The 21,113-nt window shown below is 38.3% G+C and overlaps 1 protein-coding gene across 2 annotated transcripts in view; it reads right to left on the bottom strand.

Moving 5' to 3' along the window:
- LOC146687177 (integrin beta-1-like) overlaps window positions 1-19,146 on the bottom strand; it is a 32,010-nt gene extending 12,864 nt beyond the window's left edge. Inside the window, exons 1-4 of one of the 2 annotated variants that reach the window (XM_085439660.1) lie at window positions 18,780-19,146; window positions 16,949-17,032; window positions 6,073-6,139; window positions 4,350-4,435 (exon numbers count right to left, since the gene is read on the bottom strand). In XM_085439660.1, coding sequence (XP_085295786.1) covers window positions 4,350-4,435; window positions 6,073-6,139 — 153 coding nt within the window. In that variant the 5' untranslated portion in view covers window positions 16,949-17,032; window positions 18,780-19,146. The remainder of the gene's footprint in view (window positions 1-4,349; window positions 4,436-6,072; window positions 6,140-16,948; window positions 17,033-18,779) is intronic. The other variant, XM_085439659.1, reaches the window with a different exon arrangement.
- Window positions 19,147-21,113: the final 1,967 nt, after the last annotated feature.

Here is a 21,113-nt window from a genome sequence, read left to right as displayed (position 1 = left end):
TTCGATATAACGATATATATCAAATGACGATATAAAAATGTCTATCGTTTCCTATTACGCTATCGTTTGTTTCGTGATGTCGTAAAATAAACTGTTTACAGCAGTATTTTTCATCGTTTTGACGGTCACCTTAGTGGCTATATTAATTTCTTAAAGTTCTCTCTTTCTCTTATATTTAATATAACCACACTATGGGCGGGCAAGTGCCTGTTTTTACGTGTTTTCGTTAGCAACAATGACGGTAAAACCATCGCGTGGTTCCGCTGTACGCTTGTTTGTTTTCCACGTAAACCTTTCACAATAAAGCTCAAGATCCTGTTGAGACTTTTCAAAACAAACTGAATCACATGAGAGAGTATGCAGAGTTTACAGATGAGAAGCAAACAAAGAGCCGTCAGACTCAAACTATATGTATACACCTGCCCGCCTTCGTAAACAACTAAATGCTATGTTGCCCTATCATTTTTTGATTGGTCCACATGGTATATTTTTTCACCAATAGGAAAGGCTGGGGGAGTTGGGAGGGGGACTGAGTGCTTTCTAGTGTTTTTCCTTATAAAAACCGTTTCTTCCCGCAGTAAATATAAACAACGATAGTATTCAGGAAGAAAACCTGCATATATTATACTGAACATAAAGTTGTTTGCAAAACTTGTGCATAATTTTTACAAATGTACAACTTCTATTCGCATTTCAAGTTATGAAAACAATTCCTTAAACATGTTTGTGGCTTTTACAGTAAAAATGACAAGTATTTTCTACTCGGATTTTGAATTTTTTTTGTCTGAATTTAGATCTATTGTGCAAATATAGTATAAATGAAAAATTAACTCAAATTTCAGATATTTGAGGTTGTGCCAAAAAAAAAAAGAAGAAGATTTTTTTAAAGGTGAAATATAGAGGTAAAATCAAAAGTAGTCCAAAACGGCCAATTATACTCTGGACCCCAGAGGGTTACTAAATACATTTACATGTCTTGGTGACTGCAGCTGGAACCTTGGCAAAAAGTGTATGTGTGTGTGTGGAATGCTAGCTACCAGCATTCATAATATAATAGTTACAATAGCAACAGTAACCAGGGGGGTGGGGCTTAAATGACAGAACAAAGACAGGCTACCATGATGTCACATGCCAGGCCACCATGATGTCACATGCCAGGCCACCATGATGTCACATGCCAGGCCACCATGATGTCACATGCCAGGCCATAAAAATCTATAAATAGGGGTGCCTCGACACACAGTTGTAGAATTCCCTTGCAGGTGATTTTAAGCTAGCGATTGAATTGTGTTTTCAGATGAAAGCGCTTATAACCTTCTCCCAAAGTAGAGTACTCTTCCTCCACCCAAACCTAAAATGTATATTTCTAAATACAGGGAAGCAATTGTATTAGAAAATAAATATAAAAATGAACACAGGACCATGGTGCCAAGAACAGTTAAGGCCCCATCTCATCGCGAAATGTGCCCACAGAGGCCAGAAGGCGAAAAACCTGAACACACATTCAGGAAAAAACCAGAACACACAGGCATGAAGAAAGTCATGGCTCAACCTGCTTGTGTGGATACACGCAAAGGGGACAAGCAGCTCCTTGAGAAATCTGGACCTGTCCCCTTTTATTTACAGAAAAACGATTACGGAGTCGTTCCAGGCTACCTGCGTAGAAGAAACGCAGAGAAAGAAAAGGCTAAGCAGGACAATGATGCCTGGTTAACAAAACAACAGGAAACAGTTAAACCACTGGCCGAACAGGAGAAACAAAACATTCTCCAGGGCCTAAAGAGGAGGTTTAATGAGCTAAACTTTGAATATCAATCCCTCCCTTTTACTATCTCCCCTTCACAGCACAAAAAATACAATTACAAAATGTTTCTCGAAGAGGCAATGAGTCAAGTTGAAAAAGACATTGCCCTTTTTGAGGAACATAAATACATTTACGTAGGCAGGGAAGATGCATCTGACGAACAACAGTTACAGCGGACTCCACTGCCACCCATTAGACCGAAAAAGACAAAGTTGACACCCGCTCCTCAAGTCACACAACCAACGAAAAAGGAAACTTTCTCGACCGACAACCTACCACCTTTTCGTAGGATGTGTGTTCCACCTATATCCAGAAGTGGAAAGCAACCTATTCCCATGACTGAGAACCTTCACAGACAACCTATTCCCACCCAACTAGTTATAATTCCACGACCTAGTCCTGTCCCTCTGCCACCTATTTGTAAAAAAGCTGAATCTACACCCCGACCACCTGTAAGACCTCCAATGAAACGAGGTGTAACACCCATCCTTCCACCCATTTCCACCAAAAAGCTGTAGTGCTGTACCGTTAGAGTAGTTTTTTAACTACCTAACCCCCAACCGGTCTTGACAGAAGCCGCACCATCTGAGCCTGGTTCTGTCGAAGGTTTCTTCTTTTTAAGACAAAGGAGTTTTTCCTTCCCACCGTCGCCCAGTGCTTGCTCAGATGGGATCATTTGATTGTTGGGGTTTTCTTAAACATAAATTGGCCTATTGAAAAAATGTAGTGTTTCTTACTACATTTTTATTTTCAATAGACCAATTTATGTTCAAAAAAAAAAATTACAGCAGAAAAGAAAGCATGGGAGACATCTGATGCATTTCATTGCTTTTTAAAAAATAATTTATAATTTATCTGGAACAAATAAAAGAAAGTAAAAATAATCTTTTGTGGATTCTTTTTCTTCAATAAGTAGTAGAATAGGCAGTTCTTTATACATAAAGCGTAGTGTTTTGTTAAAAAATAAAGTGGCACAGCGGCACTGTGGTAAAGGCCTGTGTTTTTACCATCAGCGTGACAGCACCGTGCCGCCTTTGCAGTTTTAAGGCCCAGGGAAACAAACCTGCCAGCGCTCTGTAGCGGCTGTGACCGCTGCCGATAAGGAAAGGCTGCTCTTCATAGAGGACTCAAGCTCGGGGAAATGTTTTCTGGTCGACTCTGGCTCCCAGAAGAGCCTCTGGAACTCTTGTGTCGTCTTTACAATGGTATATTATTTAATCTCAAAAAAATTTTTAAAAATTAAAAAAAATTGGAGATTTCCCGTATCACATAACATGTGCAGGTACACTGGTACAGCACATGTGAGCGAAATTCTTATGTGTGTGCAACAGAGGTGTGCAAAATACAATAACATAAGAACAAGAAAAATATACGAATGGGTAAATCTGAGAATTATAAGAATAAATATATGTACAAATATAAGAGTGTATGTTAGGGCCCTTCGATATAACGATATATATCAAATGACGATATAAACATGTCTATCGTTTCCTATTACGCTCTCGTTTGTTTCGTGATGTCGTAAAATAAACTGTTTACAGCAGTATTTTTCATCGTTTTGACGGTCACCTTAGTGGCTATATTAATTTCTTAAAGCTCTCTCTTTCTCTTATATTTAATATAACCACACTATGGGCAGACAAGTGCCTGTTTTTACGTGTTTTCGTTAGCAACAATGACGGTAAAACCATCGCGTGGCTCCGCTGTACGCTTGTTTGTTTTCCACGTAAACCTTTCACAATAAAGCTCAAGATCCTGTTGAGACTTTTCAAAACAAACTGAATCACATGAGAGAGTATGCAGAGTTTACAAATGAGAAGCAAAAAAAGAGCCGTCAGACTCAAACTTTGAGAGAAAATGGTGGCTGTTACAACTTATGTCTAAAAATGTATAGTTTCATGCATCAGTTAAAACACTCGAATCCAGGTAAAGGACGCCCAGCTGAAAAAACTAAACGCAAGTCGAGTTGCCAGAGATTCACAGAATTTACAGAAAATATTACATTTTTGTGATTTATATCGTTGTCAGGACGATAAATGTCTTATATCGGGATATGAGATTTTTGTCATATCGCACAGCCCTACTAAACATCTAATTAAGCAGCTTCATCCTGACCAAGTTTCCAGTGAAGAAGCAGCAGCAGGAGCAGCACTGCTGTTTACAATTAATGGACCAACTGTGGTTTACTTGCCATTGGGTGAAAAACAAAAAGTCTCTAATCGCTTAACTCCTGAGTACTTATACTGCTTACAGGATGAGTACAGATTACATGCACGCATTCATATAAACAAAGGTGAAAGTTAATTTAATTAAATGGATTTTATTGCATTTTGTCACTTGAACTATTTCATTTGTTTTGAATTGCAGAATGACTCCAGTCTTGTACTCCTATTTAATAATGGTGACAATGACAGATATTACAGTTTTCATCATTTTTTGTGCAGCTCAAGGAAACTGAAACTTTCCTCACTGATAAAGAGCTCTCTGATATTTTTTCACTCATGTGATAAAACAGCTTTGACACAGCTTTGCTGATCCAACTCACTTCATCTGTGCACCATCCACAGATCTCAGAGACCTGGATGCATTCCCCACATGACTGCGCGTTTGCCTTGATGCATATGCTTCCATCTGAAAGAGATGACACAAGTTCCTTTTAGCCAAGATGATACAATCTTTTCCATTAGCTCACTAACTCAAAGCAGCTTTTGGCTGGAAAGCACCCCCCCTCCCTCCTCCTCCCTTCCCCCCTCCCAGACCAGAAAACTGAGTCATGCTGGGAAAAGCTCCAGACAACTCACCAAGTAATGACCTAACTCCATAAAACAAAAAACTCCAACTGTTGGCCAAAAGGACTAACAGTCATAAAACCATGAATGAAGATTTGAAAGGGGAAAAAGCATGAGAACAAGCCAGTGTGAAAACTTTTCTATCACTATCATTCATAATGTGTGTCAAGAGCAAAAGAAAAGAAAGAAAAAGAAAGTGTAACAATAAATCATTTCTACTTCAGGAACTATTTGGTGGTTCTTGGGTGGTCTGTGTACTTTACTGACCTCTGTAAGACTTCTTACAGGGCAGTTTTCATGGAAAAAAGTAGTACATACTCATAGGCTAGTACTTCTGTGCTTGAAGCTAATTGTTTAAGAAAGGACCACTATTTTTTAAAACCCAGTCAGATGTCAGATCAAGAATAGCAGAAACAAAGGAAGAGTCAAAAATAAAAATCAGATATAGATCAATGAGGCAGTGATCAAGTGGAAAGAGATTCTGTGCCAGTGGGAGTGGTTTTGCAGTAGTTAAACTCTACACACCTAATACAGAGATGCTCCATGAGGAGGACAGGAAGTCAGTCATAATACAGAAGACTGTTATGAAAAAAGACCACATGCACACTTAACACTTTCCTTATGTGCACACTACCAAGCCAGGAAATTTGCCTTCTACCAAATATGTATATTTTGATACTCAGTTATTTAACTGAGCAACTGGAATAAATCATCAACAGCACACCGTGAGGAAGGCTAAACCAATGCATACGTCCCAGCAGGGGTGACTTTTGTGGCTTCCAAAAAATACCATATCCTACGGAAATCTATTAAGTCAAAAACATTAAATCCATTTTGCGTATTTTATGTCATTCTAAATGTCAGAAACAAAGACTATTCAGGGTCTTAGCTAAGTGGTGTGCATGCCAGGTCAGATTCGCCTCCTACTCGTCACCTTTAGGTTCAAATCACCAAAACATTGGACATCAGAAACTGATGGGTGACATCTCTGTGGCTAGGCCCATCTTTTATATTGTCAATGCATGTGACGATAACGTCTCTGAAGAGGAGTCTGCAAACAGTGCCTCATGTTCACACTTTGTAATTATGAAATTTATGTCACGCAGTCCTAAGCAAACCCTCACATACTCGTGGAAAATATAACAGGCTTCACTCTGCTTGTTATATTGCGTGAGTGCTTGTGTTTTTTAAAAGATTGCAAAAGCCTACATGTGGCCTTGTATCTCGGTTTTGCTGCATGTAAAAACATTTTTTTTAAAAAGGCTGTTGCTACATCAGCAGACTTTGACCCGTTTAGTTCCCTGAAACAGGTTCCTGAGAGAAACAGTTCCACATTCTTAGGATGAAAAAATAAATATTAGTAAATTAGTGCTCTTGTGGCTGTACTGCAAAGGGATGAAAATACCTTGTGCAGTAGGTTAGATTATAATTAATAGTTAAGATAAGAAAAGGAGCAAAACGGGAACTTTAACTTCCTACCTTGCTGTGCCAAGCTGCCACTGAGGGCTGCTGATAATGCTGCTATTAAAAGTAAGCTCAGGTCCATCTGCAAAATAAAACAGAGAAAACAAAACAGGTCACTGATAGATGACATTAAAACATCTACATTGGACACATTTTTACAACAGCTGCACATGCTGAAATGGCTTTACAAACATACTAAATTCTAAGAGAGCAAAGAGAAAGAGGAAGGTGCTGGCATGTGCTGTTGTGGTTGTGGAGGTTGAATGTGGCACAGAAAAAAAACTTTAAAGACATTCAAACTCAGTGAGATCTGAAACTTGTGTGGCCTAAAATACAGGAAGATGGGTTTCTTTTTAAAAACATACCAGGTTTCAGATTTAATTTCATCACAGCTGTACATACTTATAGAATATTCACAACATACTTCATACCGTGTACATTATAACATACCATAATAGACCCATTTCTGTAATATACTTACATATCTATATTATTGCTAATATATATTGTAATATATCTATATCACTAAAGCACTTGTGGATGGATGCAAACTGCATTTCATTGCCCTGTACCTGTGCATGTGCAATGACAATAAAGTTGAATTCTATTCTATTCTATACATTAGCTTCTATGGCACTACAGCATTGCACTTAGTTAAACCTAAATTAGCTAATTTAAGTTGACACTTTATTGTTTAATAAAATGTCATTTTTAGTTCAGCTTTATTAGTTTGAAAAATTTGGAGTAAATATTACAACACAAACTTGCAAACTCACGGACATCTGGGGGTCAAATGTCTAAAACACTTGCCAAAGAATTAACAGGCTTTAAGTCTTGATCATGACAGTCTTTTAATGTCTATCCCATCATATGTTGTTGAGCTTCTGTCTTTACCATGAGATGAAAGCAGCAGCAGGGAGGAGCCATTCCCATTTTGAAAATCCTAAATAAGGAAAGCTGATTCACCCACACTCAGCTGGCCTCAGCTGCCAGCTCATCATCACTTCCATGGATCAACTTCCTGACTGTATCAGGCGGACTGTGTTTGGATGCTTTTAGGCCAACTCAGGCTTACTAATGAAATTCGACAAAAGTAGGAAGATAGAACAAGACTGAAGTGTTCTCTTAGGCTTTACTGTCCAAGTATCTCATAATGACTTAAACAGAAAACATGTAATGACTCTAGCAGGCATGACGAAATTTCAAGCTGCCCATACCAGAGAATGTAAACTAGGAAGGAATAACTTGTGGTTGATTAAACAGATGCCTTTCTACCACACTGTGTACTAACCACACAGCAAAAGTGGGGGGGAAAAAAAAGCAGAACTGAGATGATCAAGATTTTCTTTAAGTTTAGTACCTCATACTCATACTGTGAACCCAGGCATCAGATTAGCAAACTATATTAGCTAGTGTGAAATATGTAACTCGTCCCAATTTAAATTAAACAACTGTATATACACAAGATATAGAAACTATAAGACACTAAATAAACATTAGTATTCATTGAGAAGTATTTAAAAAGAAAAAAAAAGCTTGTAGTTAACATCATGAGATCAAGAAAAGGTGTGAATGTGCATTTATAAAGATGAACAAAGAAACATGATGTGCAGAGAATCCTACTGCACTCTAACTAGTCTCCTTAACAATTTAGTGACAGATTTTAAGAATTCAACCCCTGGAGTAAAATCAAACTGTTGAGCGCAACTTAGTTTTATTTCTTCTTGTCTGTTTATTAGTTTTGTCATTTTGGTTTAAAATAAATAAAATGTATATCAGAAAACTCCACCCATACCAGAAAAAAAAAAAAAAAAGAGTTAAGGGTGTCCACATGCATGTACATTCCCATATTTGGTGAGGCTGTTTCATACCGCCTCCTGAATCTGTGCCGTTATCAAATCTCCAGCGACACACTTCTTGACTGTCTGCCCAATCCTCAAACTCACAAACCAATTTTCAGTGTTTTACTCACAGTAAGATAACACTAAGGAAATAGTCTGTTTAAAGGAAATCCAATCGTTGTGACTCAAAATAGTCTGTTTGGATAATAGGCAAGGGACCAAAGTCTATTCATGTGACCCAAGAAAAAGAAAGGTCATTTAACACTTATGTAAGACAAGTTTTGATATGAAAGGTGCATGTATGTATGTTTGCTGTTGTGCAGTGGGTCAGAGAGCACGGGAAACCACAAAATAACCACTTCCTATTATATCGGAAATACTGACCGACTTAAAGCAAGTTTCTCAGTTAAAAATAAGAACATGTATTTCCTACGGCATTAATCAAGCATTTCTGATTCTGATTTCTGTAAAAAACAAACAAACAAACCAAAAACAAAATATGACATTAGCAGAAAAAGTGCACTGCAGTGTGACTTTTTTTTTTTTTTTTTTAATCTTTGCAGTCACGAACAACAGATTATAGCTCACTCTTTCAGTTGATCAGTAAACAATCTCTCTTCAGAGTTACAACCAACTAAAACTCGGACACAAACAAGACTGTGTGGCAAGACGGACAAAATGTTTCAACATGAAACACATCCAGCACGATGTGAAGACTTTGAGCTCCACCCCGACATTTCTGAAGGCCAACTCTGTCTGTCGACTACAAATTACAGAGAGATGACAGATTTGAAGGCACTCAATGCCTCCTTTTGTCAAAGGCATTGGTATTTGTGTTGCTAATCTTTGGGCATGACATGGCTTACACATCTCTCCTGAAGGAAATATTCTGAACTCGCGACTCATTTGGTCTTTCCTTAAATATACATTTATGTCTTAGTTGTCTACATTAAATTTAAGAGAAAGAGCAAGCAGCAGAGAGCTACAGCCAACACCCAACTGCTGAGCGACAGGTTCACCTACAAAAAGGAACAAAAGTTTCCTTCCACCTAGATCACTAGGAGACTTAAAGATCCTTTGAGCTAATGACAACAGTGTAGGATACATTACCTAATTTAACATAGCCTTTGCATTTATTAACAAGCTACTGGGTTTAAATATCCAGACAGACAACTTACTGCTTAGTTTGAATTATTTAGAAACACTTACTTAACAGTTTTATTTGAACCAGTGTCTGACTGTTGAATGGGAAAGGCTCTTACTTGTTCAATAGTATTGATAGAACATTAACATGTGCAGCTGATAAGAACTGATAGCTTCAAGCTAAACAGTGTGAAGGCTTAATTTGTAACAGACTGTGTGGCTAAGCAGCTTCTCACAACTGTAAAACATGATAGAACGCCAACTGGCATAGGAGCATGTCCTACATACAAGGTTGAACACCGATCACTATGACAATATTTGGGACTTCAAAGGATTTATGTTAGTGGTAACCTCAAAAAACATCTAATCTGCTACAGAAGATCCAGTTAAGGTGTAACATGCTTTAAACTACATGATGATTATGGAAAAAAGCTGCAGATGAGTCTATCAAAAGATAAATGAGGGACCTTTCATATGCTATAACTTCTTTTGATCAGCCACTCCATCGCACATGGTGATATGGTCCTTAAAGTTTACCCAAATGCACTTTTTGAAGTTTTCGCTGGTAATTTAACCCAAAACAGCTTAAACCTTCAGGGTTCCAATGCTGGCTTCTGCTACTCTACATCACTGACATTCAACTGGTTTTACTACTGAAACTAAAATATATTCTAAGACAGTGATGCTCAGTGATTGTTTATAGAAAAACAAGATGGCTTGGCTTTAGACTGTGACATTTGAGGTGGGTGTACAACTGATGTCATTGCTGGTTTTAACTTTACTGAATTTAACAATGTTCATTTTGTAAATTATGGTCCACATTAGAGTCAGAAATGAGGATGAAGCTGGATCAAAATCAACCAATTTCTTTATGTAGGAAAAACATTCAGTGAAAGGATATGTTTTGAGGTGGGTCTATATTGTGATTAGGAAGTTGCTCTCTCTTTGTTTCTCATTTATATCTATCCCATGGCTCGCCCTGATTAAAAAAACAAAACCACACACACACACACACACACACACACACACACACACACACACGACCTCATTTAACCAATGAAAGCACAGTGTGGCAACTGTAATTGTGTCAAATTACAGTGGCTACAGCCATATATATACATATATACACACACACACATATATAGCTGCAATTACACTCATCATCAGGGAATCTCCAGCATATTTCCCCCATTTACTTATCAGATTTTCTGTATGATCTTAGAAAAAGTGGTAAAAGTGGTTTATTCAGTATTCATATTACTCTTGCACAATAACGTTCAGTGTATTAGCAGAAAGTTCTGAATTCACATTGTGACTACACAGATTAGTCTGTACCATATGTGAGTTGAAGGAGTTGGTCCTCTACATGCCATGCTGCTTCCTTGCCGCACACTGTTGGTAAGTAATGATTAAAAATGTCATAATTAATTTTAAAAAATTAATAAACCTGCCAACAAATACAAGTGATAACACAACTGTGACAGTTATGTTCCCATTTAAAACCTGCTCTGAATCACCACACGGGAAGACGGGACAGACCTGCGAGCCTAATGTTTACAAGAACATGCGTAAACTGTGGCTAACTATGACTTTGTATGGTCACGCTGATGGAGACAGTACAAGTTCTCCATTGGTGCTGCATTGTAGTGTCACACTTTTTCATAACAATTCAGCTCCTGCTGATAATAACCAGCACAGCTCTTACCAGTACAACTGCAGTAACTGGGATGTTCATCTGAACAATAGACTGGACTGGACTCATAACTCAGACGCCCTCTACAGGAAAGGGCAGAGCAGGCTGTACCTGCTGCGGAGACTCAGGTCGTTTGGAGTGGAGGGCCCACTCCTGAAGAAATTCTATGACTCTGTTGTGGCTTCTGCTATCTTTTATGGCGTGGTCTGCTGGGGCGGCAGCATCTCTGCTGGGGACAGGAAGAGACTGAACAGGGTGATCCGAAGGGCCAGCTCTGTTCTAGGATGCCCTCTGGACCCAGTGGAGGTGGTGAGTGACAGGAGAACGGCGGCTAAGCTGTCATCCCTGATGGACAACATCTCCCACCCCATGCAGCAGACTGTGACAGCACCGAGCAGCTCCTTCAGTGGGAGACTGCGGCACCCACGGTGTGGGACGGAGAGATTTCGCAGGTCTTTCCTCCCCACTGCTGTCAGACTCCATAATAAAGACTTTAACTGATCAAGCACACACATCCATACATATGCAATAATACTAAGTGCAATAATCCTTTCTGTCATCGTTGTATTTTTACTCAGTTGTATATAGTATTTGTATTTGTATTCTATTTTTATCTTATTGTATATTTATTTTATTTTATTCTACTGTATATAGTATTTTATTTTATTCTGTACAGTTGTATACTGTATTTATTCTTATTGTATTCTAATTTTTGCCTCATAACTTTTGCACTGTCCACTTCCTGCTGTGACAAAACAAATTTCCCACGTGTGGGACTAATAAAGGTTATCTTATCTTATCTTATCTTATCTTATCTTATATGGTCAGGCATTTCTTAAATAAGTGCTCACATCCAAATGCTACCTTTCAATATCAATAGCCTTACACTGAATTTCAAAGTCCACTTTTACTAGAAAATGTCACCATGAATCAATATCAAGAGATTCAGCTTTGGCAGCCATTCCTCTGAAACACAGAGGCTATTATTTATTTACTGACAGGAAATTAAAAGGGAACCATTGTACAAACACAGTTTTCTTAACATAAGTGGGTTATAGGAGAACTACCTACAACCGATCGTAAAAAGTTGATTGTGTTCATCTGGGCGTAGCATTTTCAGGAAAAACGTTTCATCACTCTTCTTCTGAAGACTTCTTCAGATCACCTGGATGAGTCACTTGGACTGAAAACGCTACGGCCGGATGAACAGACTCAACTTTTTCAGATTTCCTCACCTGGATGACCGAGCATGCATCAAGATACCTACAACTTCCATAACTGTCTAAAATTTTACAATGCCATGAGGCCCAGTAGTCAGCACCGTCCGTCTTCCTCTGACAGGAAGCTTTAAACAAACAAGGTTTAAAGTAAAACAGACGACATCCTGCTAACCAGCACGGGCCTACAGTCTGATGAAGAAACTGGTGTGTCACATGTAGCACTTGAACAATGCAATGTGTAACCACATTCAAAAATATCTCATGTTGTTGGCAACATGAGCCACACTTTCTAAACCAATCTGACACTGTCTGTGCAAAGTTAAGTATAATGCAAAGTGCCAGAGATTTCAGCAATATTTATAGAGTAATTTGATCAACGAAAAGTCTTAGCACACTTGGACCACATTTAATTAAGGCAAAAAGTCCGTGTTGTGTGACTTAACAGAAGTTTGTTCATTTTCTCTCATTTTTAGGTACTTTATAACAAAAATACTTTAAGGTACTGTAAATACACTCCACTTACAACAACCTGTTCAAAAACCACAGTGCTAGAGACTTTCCTTTGGTGTAAGACCAAAAACCTTTGTTCTGATTCTTTTTACTTTTATTTATTTATTTATTTATTTATTTTCTGTCTTATTTAAACAACCAGTAAATCATTCATCAGGACCAATTCCAGTTCGGGCCGAAAAGGAACTACTCTGGTCCCAGAATCTGGAAATAAATATAGATTTTTTTAAACTTGAGGTATTTTGTATAATTACCAGCAAGTAGGGTTGTGCACCATGTTACAATTTTCCAACTGTTAGTTCAACAACTGGCAGAAGTAAACATATTCGTCCAATCCTCCAAACGTACCGGCAAAACATAACACGCTAACAGAAGTTGTGTCATTTTCCATGGATTACTTTGGATAGCCATAAAAAAAAAGAAAAGAAAAGAAATGAAAAAAGTTTTTTCCAACAACTGCTGAGAAAAGTTGACTGAAACTCAGTCCTCCACAGCACCTTTTACTACGATTTGCTGCCTGCTGCCTGCCATCAGCCCCGAGGCGTTTTGATTCAATTTGCAATCAGAAGGATGCCTTAGGGACCAGACCCCACGCTCTGTGATGAAAATTCACTGAGAATTATTTTTGTCCTGCAGAAAATCGACTCCTCTCTTATTTTGACTTACATTAGACACTATCATCCCAGTAACTGCTTTTCTGAAAGGAAAACAGAACATCATATATTGATTGATAATTTAAGATTCGCAGGCAGAACAGGACTGTAGCGGTTAGCAACACAAAGAAGGGTTCGATTTCTGTCTCCATAGTCTCGCTTTCACTCAAAGTACTAAGACTTGTCAGGTTAACTGGTGATTCCACATTTGCTGTAAGTTTAAATGTGAATGTCACTAATTGTCCATCTCTTTGCATTAGTGTGGAATAAACTACCTGCCCAGAATGTACCCTACCTCTCACTCTATGATAGCTAGGACAGGCTCAAAGGCCCCCTCCAAGCAAAATGGTTCAAATCTAAGACAGCAAGCTGTTAGGGGGAATAAAATGCCTAACTGAACGCAAACAAACCCCAAGTTTGGGGCAATACAATTACATCTGATATCTCTGACTTAAAACAATGCTGGGATTTTCTCAGGCAGGGTAAGTATGAGAAACACAAGAAGTAAACAAGGAAGTTTTGACTCAGACTCTGCAGATGTGTGTCATCATGTGTTACACAAAGTCTGAGGAGAGAGACCACCTCTTTTAAAATGGGATTTAAAGTTGATGCCCGACAACTCCTCTAGGAAAAAAAGGTCCCATAAATTGTTAGGCTGATATGTGGAAATGAAAGAGTTGCTCTGATTTAAAGTAAAACACGTCAACCAAGTGAAGCCTAAAAACCTGCTGTCCTGACTCCTCTGTGACTTGCCTGTCAATACAAATATGAACAGTTAAGCCCGGTGTGGTGAAAAGGAAGCACATCTGTTAGTATTTAGTATTCCATAATATATATGTCTGTTTAAATTGTGGATGACCGCAGTCCAAAACAATAATGACTGGCTGTGTTTATGGTGTTTTAAAGCTAAATCGTGTTTCTGTACAAAGTGTTATGTGATAAACACGAAAAATAGAAGCATGACATGATCTAAAAGCCTACGTCTACTTTGCACCCCCCCCATGTCAATCTCAAATGTATTCAGAACACCCGCAAAAAGCTTCCTGCCAAATAGGTTCTGCTGACGTGCAGCTTCCTCGACTTCCTCAGGCTGAAAATAAAAAATAAATAAATAAATAAAAGAACAAAAGAAAACAAATGGTTGTCTAGACAACACTCTACCCACACGGGCTGAATAATCTTTGCACTTTTTTAGCCCATGACTTAAACAAAAAAGTCATACATATAAATGAAATTATTGAAAAGAATAAGCACCAATTCTGAACAAAAACATATCACTTTATGCCAACTATTTGCATTTGTGCATGCCAATATTTAACGTGGAAAATGTTTCGTGACTCTTGCTCGTTTCTCATTGGTTTCTGGTTTCATGTGAGCTGAGGTTAGCCACTTGGTTTCTTGTTGGCTTACATCATTTTAAATGTGCATCACACTATTAGACACTGAATATTGTGAACTTGTTGCTGTGACAATTTCTGATACTAATCTACTTTATTAAATTTATTTTTGCTCTTCATCTTTGTCCCTTTTACTGTTATTCTCTCTGAAGTCTGATCTTATGCAGTGTAGATATCTGTGGTCAGATGCACAGTATCCCTGCACAGTAAGACCTGTAACACTTTCATTTTTCCCATCGTCATCAGACAATATTATAATCATTTCTTTTCCGATGCACAAACAATCCCCAATATCATATGTTACATTTAATAAATGGGCTCCTACCTGAAACCAGGGCTTTTACTAATGATTATTTAATTAATCTTTCAGTTATTTTCTCAATTAAATGTTATCAAACATCTAATTTTTCACACGAAGTTTCTAAATCCAAACATGGAAACAAACATCTATAAATTGCTTCTTTTGTACAACCACTGGTAAAAAAACATTTAGTGTTTCTATAAATTAAGCAGAAAATCATCACAAAGGCTTTTCAGGATAGAGGTGGTGTTTATGTATGCAGCTATCCATGTGCACCTGAAAGGAGACGCAATTGTGTGTTCTTAAATTAAATGTGGACAAACTTCAATAGCACCATATTTGACTGCAACTGTGAGCTCAGCATGGCAGCACCAGCTTTCAAAAATCTAACCTAGTTTGATTTCTCTAGCTCAAGCTGTTGCTTTAAACACCATCTTTAAAAGTTCCACATTGACATGGTTTCCCGCCTTGTTTCAATGTACATTTATTCATTATGTAATGGATATCATGTAATGCCACAATGTGGGCCTTAAAAAACTGACAGCTACTGTAGCAAGCGCACTGGTGAAAGCGTGACTCTTCCAAATCTTCTCTGAGAAATATGCAAAAGTGAAAGATGGTTTACAACACAAGTCCCCATTGTTCTTACAGAGTGGGTCATCTGGGAGTTCAGAGACCGAGTCGAGCACCCTTCCCCCACAACCAAGCTCTGTTTGCCACCCGGTCCACATCTGCTGCTGAAAGTCACAGTCTACTCTTGGTTCATTAGGCCCCCAAACAACTCAGCGTGACTTTTCATCAATTTCCTTAATCAAACCACACCCAGCCTCATCCAATAGGCCGTTGAAGGATCAGGATGGGCACGTCCATTGTCAGAGCACAGTTGAAGGAAATGACCCGCTTGCAATTTCAGTGATTCCCTTGTAGCACTTCCAAAAACCATGTTCTACTTTCTAGCTGTTTTTCCTTTCGTTGCGTGTGCATAATTTGTGTACTTTTTTCCTGTTACAGAATCAGAAACCATCATCTGGCAACCAGCTGACTAGAAAAAACAGTTGAAGTTACTCTTTCCACCAACAAGTGTTCAGCTGATGCCTTAATTGTCAAGAATGCAGATCTTTATTTTATATTGACCTCTTTATCAACAAAGTCAAAGTATTCGTTTTACCTAAACTATCTGTTGCAAAAAAAAAAGAAGAAGAAAAAAAAGTTTAAGGTGAGATTTGATTATTCTGACGAGCCTAAGCCTGTGAGCTCTTGCTTTTAAAATCTAAAAAAAAAAAAAAATGTGAGTAAATCCAACATATCCAGTGTGTTAGATATCCAGCAGTCATGAAATCTTACTCTGACACAGATAAATCTATTGTTTTAGCTGAAAAATGTTTGTAGAGTTTGTTTGAAGTTTTTTCAGGTATGAAAAAGATCCCCATCTCTCAACATTCCTCAGAGGGATGAGATAATGCATTCGATATTTAACAAACTCCAAATTTATGTTGTGGGAAACTATGTAAATGTCTCTTTCTGTTTACAGAGTTTACTCAGTCTGATCCCAAGTGAGAACATTTTAGCTGCTCAGTTATCTTTTACATGCCAGAACAGTTTTCCCTAAATAAAAACTGCATTAAGAATTTACTACGGCTGGATTTCATTAAACACTGTATAAATTAGTTAACTGACGTACTTCCAAAGGCTTTGAAATTTGAAATTGCTCATGCTAAATGTTTTGTAATGTAATTTTATCATTGTTTCCATCAATTACAGCAGGCCAGCAGTCTTTACATTTTTGGGGGATGGGGGGGCTTTTCACCAAAAGAGAGGTTATTCTGGGAAATTTCTTTTACTCTGACTTATAACAGATTTTAATAAGACCTGTTGTAACCAAAGAAAACCCTGATGATTCACAGGGTTGTGTCTTCCCATGTCTTGTTTTTCCCAGCCGAAAGTTAATGAGGCAAACATTTTCGCTTTAAAGTGAGAAACCAAGCAGCGAGTCCTTGTAGTTTAAGAGGCTGCAAATGGATTCATTTTGACCATAAAAGGATTACCCACCTGGTGATGTGCAGTTACATTTCTAGGGAGCTACAAGTCAAGTTACAGCATATGGTTACAGAAGGGTCTGTGGTAACACTATACCTATGAGCATTGAGTTAACGCAGAAGTACAAATCCACTGTAAAAATGGCCTCGGGTCCATCTACCAACCTTCATGCGTTTCTTTCTGCATAAGATAAGATAAGATAACCTTTATTAGTCCCACACGTGGGAAATTTGTTTTGTCACAGCAGGAAGTGGACAGTGCAAAAGTTATGAGGCAAAAATTAGAATACAATAAGAATAAATACAGTACACAACTGTACAGAATAGAATAAAATAAAATACTATATACAGTAGAATAAAATAAAATAAATATACAATAAGATAAAAATAGAATACAAATACAAATACTATATACAACTGAGTAAAAATACAACGATGAAGTGTTATGAAACTTTTCTCCTCTTAGATGTGAGAACTACCACATTTTACCACTGACTCAAGCCTCGTAATATCTATGAAAGGATCATGATTATATCTCCTCAAACAAACACTCCCAGTTGCTTTGTCTTGCCGTCACTGGAGGTCCTGTAATCTGTGACTCACATCTGACCAGTCAGAAGCAGGCTAAGGCACTGAGTAAGGTTAAATGACCCTCCAAAACTCCCCCGGATACTTGCAGGGCCTTGCCTAAACAGCACAACAATGTAACTAAGGAAGTGACTCACTGGTGCACATTTGGCTACAGTCTGCAGGCATGTCTGGAATTAACATGCCTGGTGAACATTATCTGTGCCCTACTGCTGTACAAGATCAAATACATAGGTGTTTGTCACACCTCCATATGACACCGTTACCATGTCATTATAATGCTGTCTACAAGCCAAGACTGGTCAGTAATTAACACGAGTCACTTTATTAAAGCAACAACTAGATGGCCACCAACTACTACTTCAACCAACTCAGCTTGCTCAGGGAAGACAAAACACAGCCCGAGGCTGCTATTCCTTTACAGGAAGATGCAAGCAAGACCAATCTTGTCCAACTGGAGTGCTGGCGTCAACATAGCTGAATCACAGCTGTGGCCAAGGCTGAACAAGAGGTTCTTAAGAATCTGGTTAACCAAGCTGACCTAGATTTAAGTCATCCTGGATCTTACTATATCCTCAACCACAGTTTACAGTCCATAATGCAGTCTAACCAAACCATAGTCCAGCTGTGGTCTCTTCAAGATATTCTTTACAAGTCTCCCAGGGTGGTGTGGGTCTACAAAAGGGAAGTTCTATTCTCAGGACAGCAGACTAAACTTAAAGGCTGTTTAGGACACAATGGGGGTGGCTTTAAACTTTGAGCCAAATGACCACATTGTTTATTCAAACCAGGCAGTTTCTGATTGATAACTTGGGAATTAAAAGCAATTATTTTACAAATCTGATGACTTCACAACACCACAATAACTACTACAACTTTGTATAACAAGAAGCCAAGTAAAAAACTGGAAAACAATTTAAGCCTCTGCTAAATATCTGATTTGATTCAACAAGATTAAGCTTTGTTAGCAGCTCCCTTTGAGGGACAAATCCCACTGTCCACTCACAGTTTAGCCTCCCACACTGCCCTCTTCAGTAGTACAAAGCGGCTACTTTTTGGCCTACTTTCAGCACAAAGCTCAATTTGAGATTTTATCGAGGAGCCTGCTTGAGGTGTAGCTTTAAACAAGCCAACATTTCACATGCTACAGAGCTGAACAAACAAAGAAACCAACACTGAACTAAAAACTAAACCGCTAGCTAGAGTTGCCGTTAATCCACACCCAAACTTTTTTTTAGCCTCAAGACACACATTCTTTGCTTCTCCCCCATCGTCATTGTGATTTCAGCCATGGCAGGCCGGTAAATGTCACAAATGTCGGTTAAAATAAAACCACTCACCTTAAGCCGATACCTTTGTGACGTCTGTGTAGATTTACAGTAACATTTGCTTCCAAAAAGTGTCCTCGTCAAACGGAATATAACCGGTAACTGAAGCGAAGACTAGCTAGAACTGTTCTGAGGGTCCGCTTTGTTTTAGCTAATTAAGCCGCACCGCTCGGACGTAACGTTAGCGATTAAAAACGGGCGGAGTTAACGTTTATTCATGTGAGCCTTCTCAATAATAGATAAGGCTCTTTGAGATCCCGCTCAACCAACACGTTACCGCCGTGAATTTGGTGCTGCTGGGTGTTTTTTTCTATGCCCCTACTTCATAAACCTCTTCTTATTTAGCTCCGCCTACACAGGAACAACTGCGGCACGCAGAGGGGAAACGAACAACCACACAGGAGAGAGCAGTGAACCCCTTTTCACCCTCGATGCGGTGAAAAGTCACACGCACAATCTCGCAGGCTGTAGCCTTTGAAGTAAACACTCATACACACACATATGCACAGTGTAAAAGTAATTTACACTCAAATAATTATATTCAAAGGCAAATATCGTTCTTAATTTTCACACAAGATACATTTTTTTAGATTTTTGTTTGTTTGTTTTTCGCTTTTGATATGCCGATACCAGGGGCGTTTCGAGGAATTTTTCAATGGGGTGGCATTGGGTGGACTATGAACAAAGCAGAGAAGCCCCACAGCAAATCTGAATATTTGAAAAAGAAATTAATACGTATGTAAAAAAAAATTATGTATAGAACATTGTGTGCAATATTTAGGCATGAATCACAATGCAATAGTTTAAACACTGTTTTGTAATGATAGTGTATTCATTCAACAGAATTATATACACAGTATTTTTAAAATAATTGCTTTATAACTTCTATTTCAGGCTACTTAGTAGTTCTGCACTATACTGTAAAGGTAAATACTCAGTTATAGCGTTATTTTACAAAAAAGATTTAAAGAGCAAACACAGAATTTTATAGGCTCATGCAATATTTTTTATTTGAAATGTAATCTAAACAAATCACAAGTCCTTGTATTAAGATACCTTCCACCAAACTATCTCAACTAGGAAGTTCATCTGCAGAGGGTTTTTGTTTGTTTGTTTTTAGCTCTGCTGCGCTTAGTTTCCCAGATTCTTCACTTCCTCTGTGAACAGTATGAAGATTAAGTCATTTGTCACCTAGACCTATTTCCTGTAAAAAAAAAAAAAAAATTAAAAAAAAGATTTAAAAAAAGAATGCTAACAGCTACTGTGCTTTAGTAGTCGTAGCAGTTCAACTTTTCAGCTTTGATGACCTGTGTATAGCAGCTGATGCTGCCAGCTAGAAAACTGAGTCATGAAGTCACCAGCTTTATTAAACATCTTGTCACCACTGCACACTCATCTTGCTTCGTACCTTTGACAATCCATTCAGGAAGAGTTCACTTGGTGCTCTATTTCAGTCTCTGATTCATATGTGTGTGTGTGGGGGGGGGGGATCTAACATGACCACAGACTTCTGTAATTTGTGTTTCTTCGTTTAATGGGGCACCACAGAAGAATGCAAAGAAAATTGGCGATGTTTGCATTTGCTGAACCAGTCTGGAGGATTCATAGTAACAGCATGAACACACTTACTTCATCCTTATATATATATGAGAAATGAACACCAGAAAACTACATTTTGAATCATTCATTATTTGCATTGTATGCATGACGGTTGGTTTGCATGATAAGATGATAAGGATAATGTTAAGGTCGAGTACCATCAATGTTAGATGTCTAGCATAGATTTAAAATGCACTTGCACAAATAGAGTTGAAGTATTACTGGCCAGTTAAAGCCCTTAAGACTAAAAGACACATTTTAACCATACGGCATAACCATATTCTATAATTTCGGCACTTTATTTGCATTGCATCCATAGCCACTTTAGAATTACCCATTAACCTAACATAGATGTCCTGTAGAATAACCAAGAGAAACCACACAGGCATGCAGGCTATACAGGTAAAGGGCACAGCAGGGGTTCGAACTCAGAACCTGCTTGCTGTGAGGCATCAGTGCAAACCACAGTATAGTGTTACTCCAGGAAATAAAACTGCGGATACAAAAAAAAGAGGGTGAGAAAGTGGTGAAGTGGGTCCGATTTGGGCAGGAAACCTAAGTTGAAACAAAGCCACAAACTGAAGTTCACACGAAATCAGACTTACCTGGTGTGAGAAAGATGTTGTCATTTATGCAGGTCAGAAGTTGTATGAGAATAGAAACGGCGCGATCGTGGCTCAAGAGTTGGGAGTTCACCTTGTAATTGGAAGGTTGCCGGTTTGAGCCCCGGCTTGGACAGTCTCGGTC

The sequence above is a fragment of the Copadichromis virginalis genome, linkage group LG18 (assembly GCF_057382275.1).
Source record: "Copadichromis virginalis isolate Kocher_CV1m ecotype Utaka linkage group LG18, C_Virginalis_male_GT1.1, whole genome shotgun sequence".
Lineage (NCBI taxonomy): Eukaryota > Metazoa > Chordata > Actinopteri > Cichliformes > Cichlidae > Copadichromis > Copadichromis virginalis.
The sequence above is the reverse complement of the archived record's forward strand: the minus strand, read 5'-3'. Positions and strand labels throughout refer to the sequence as shown.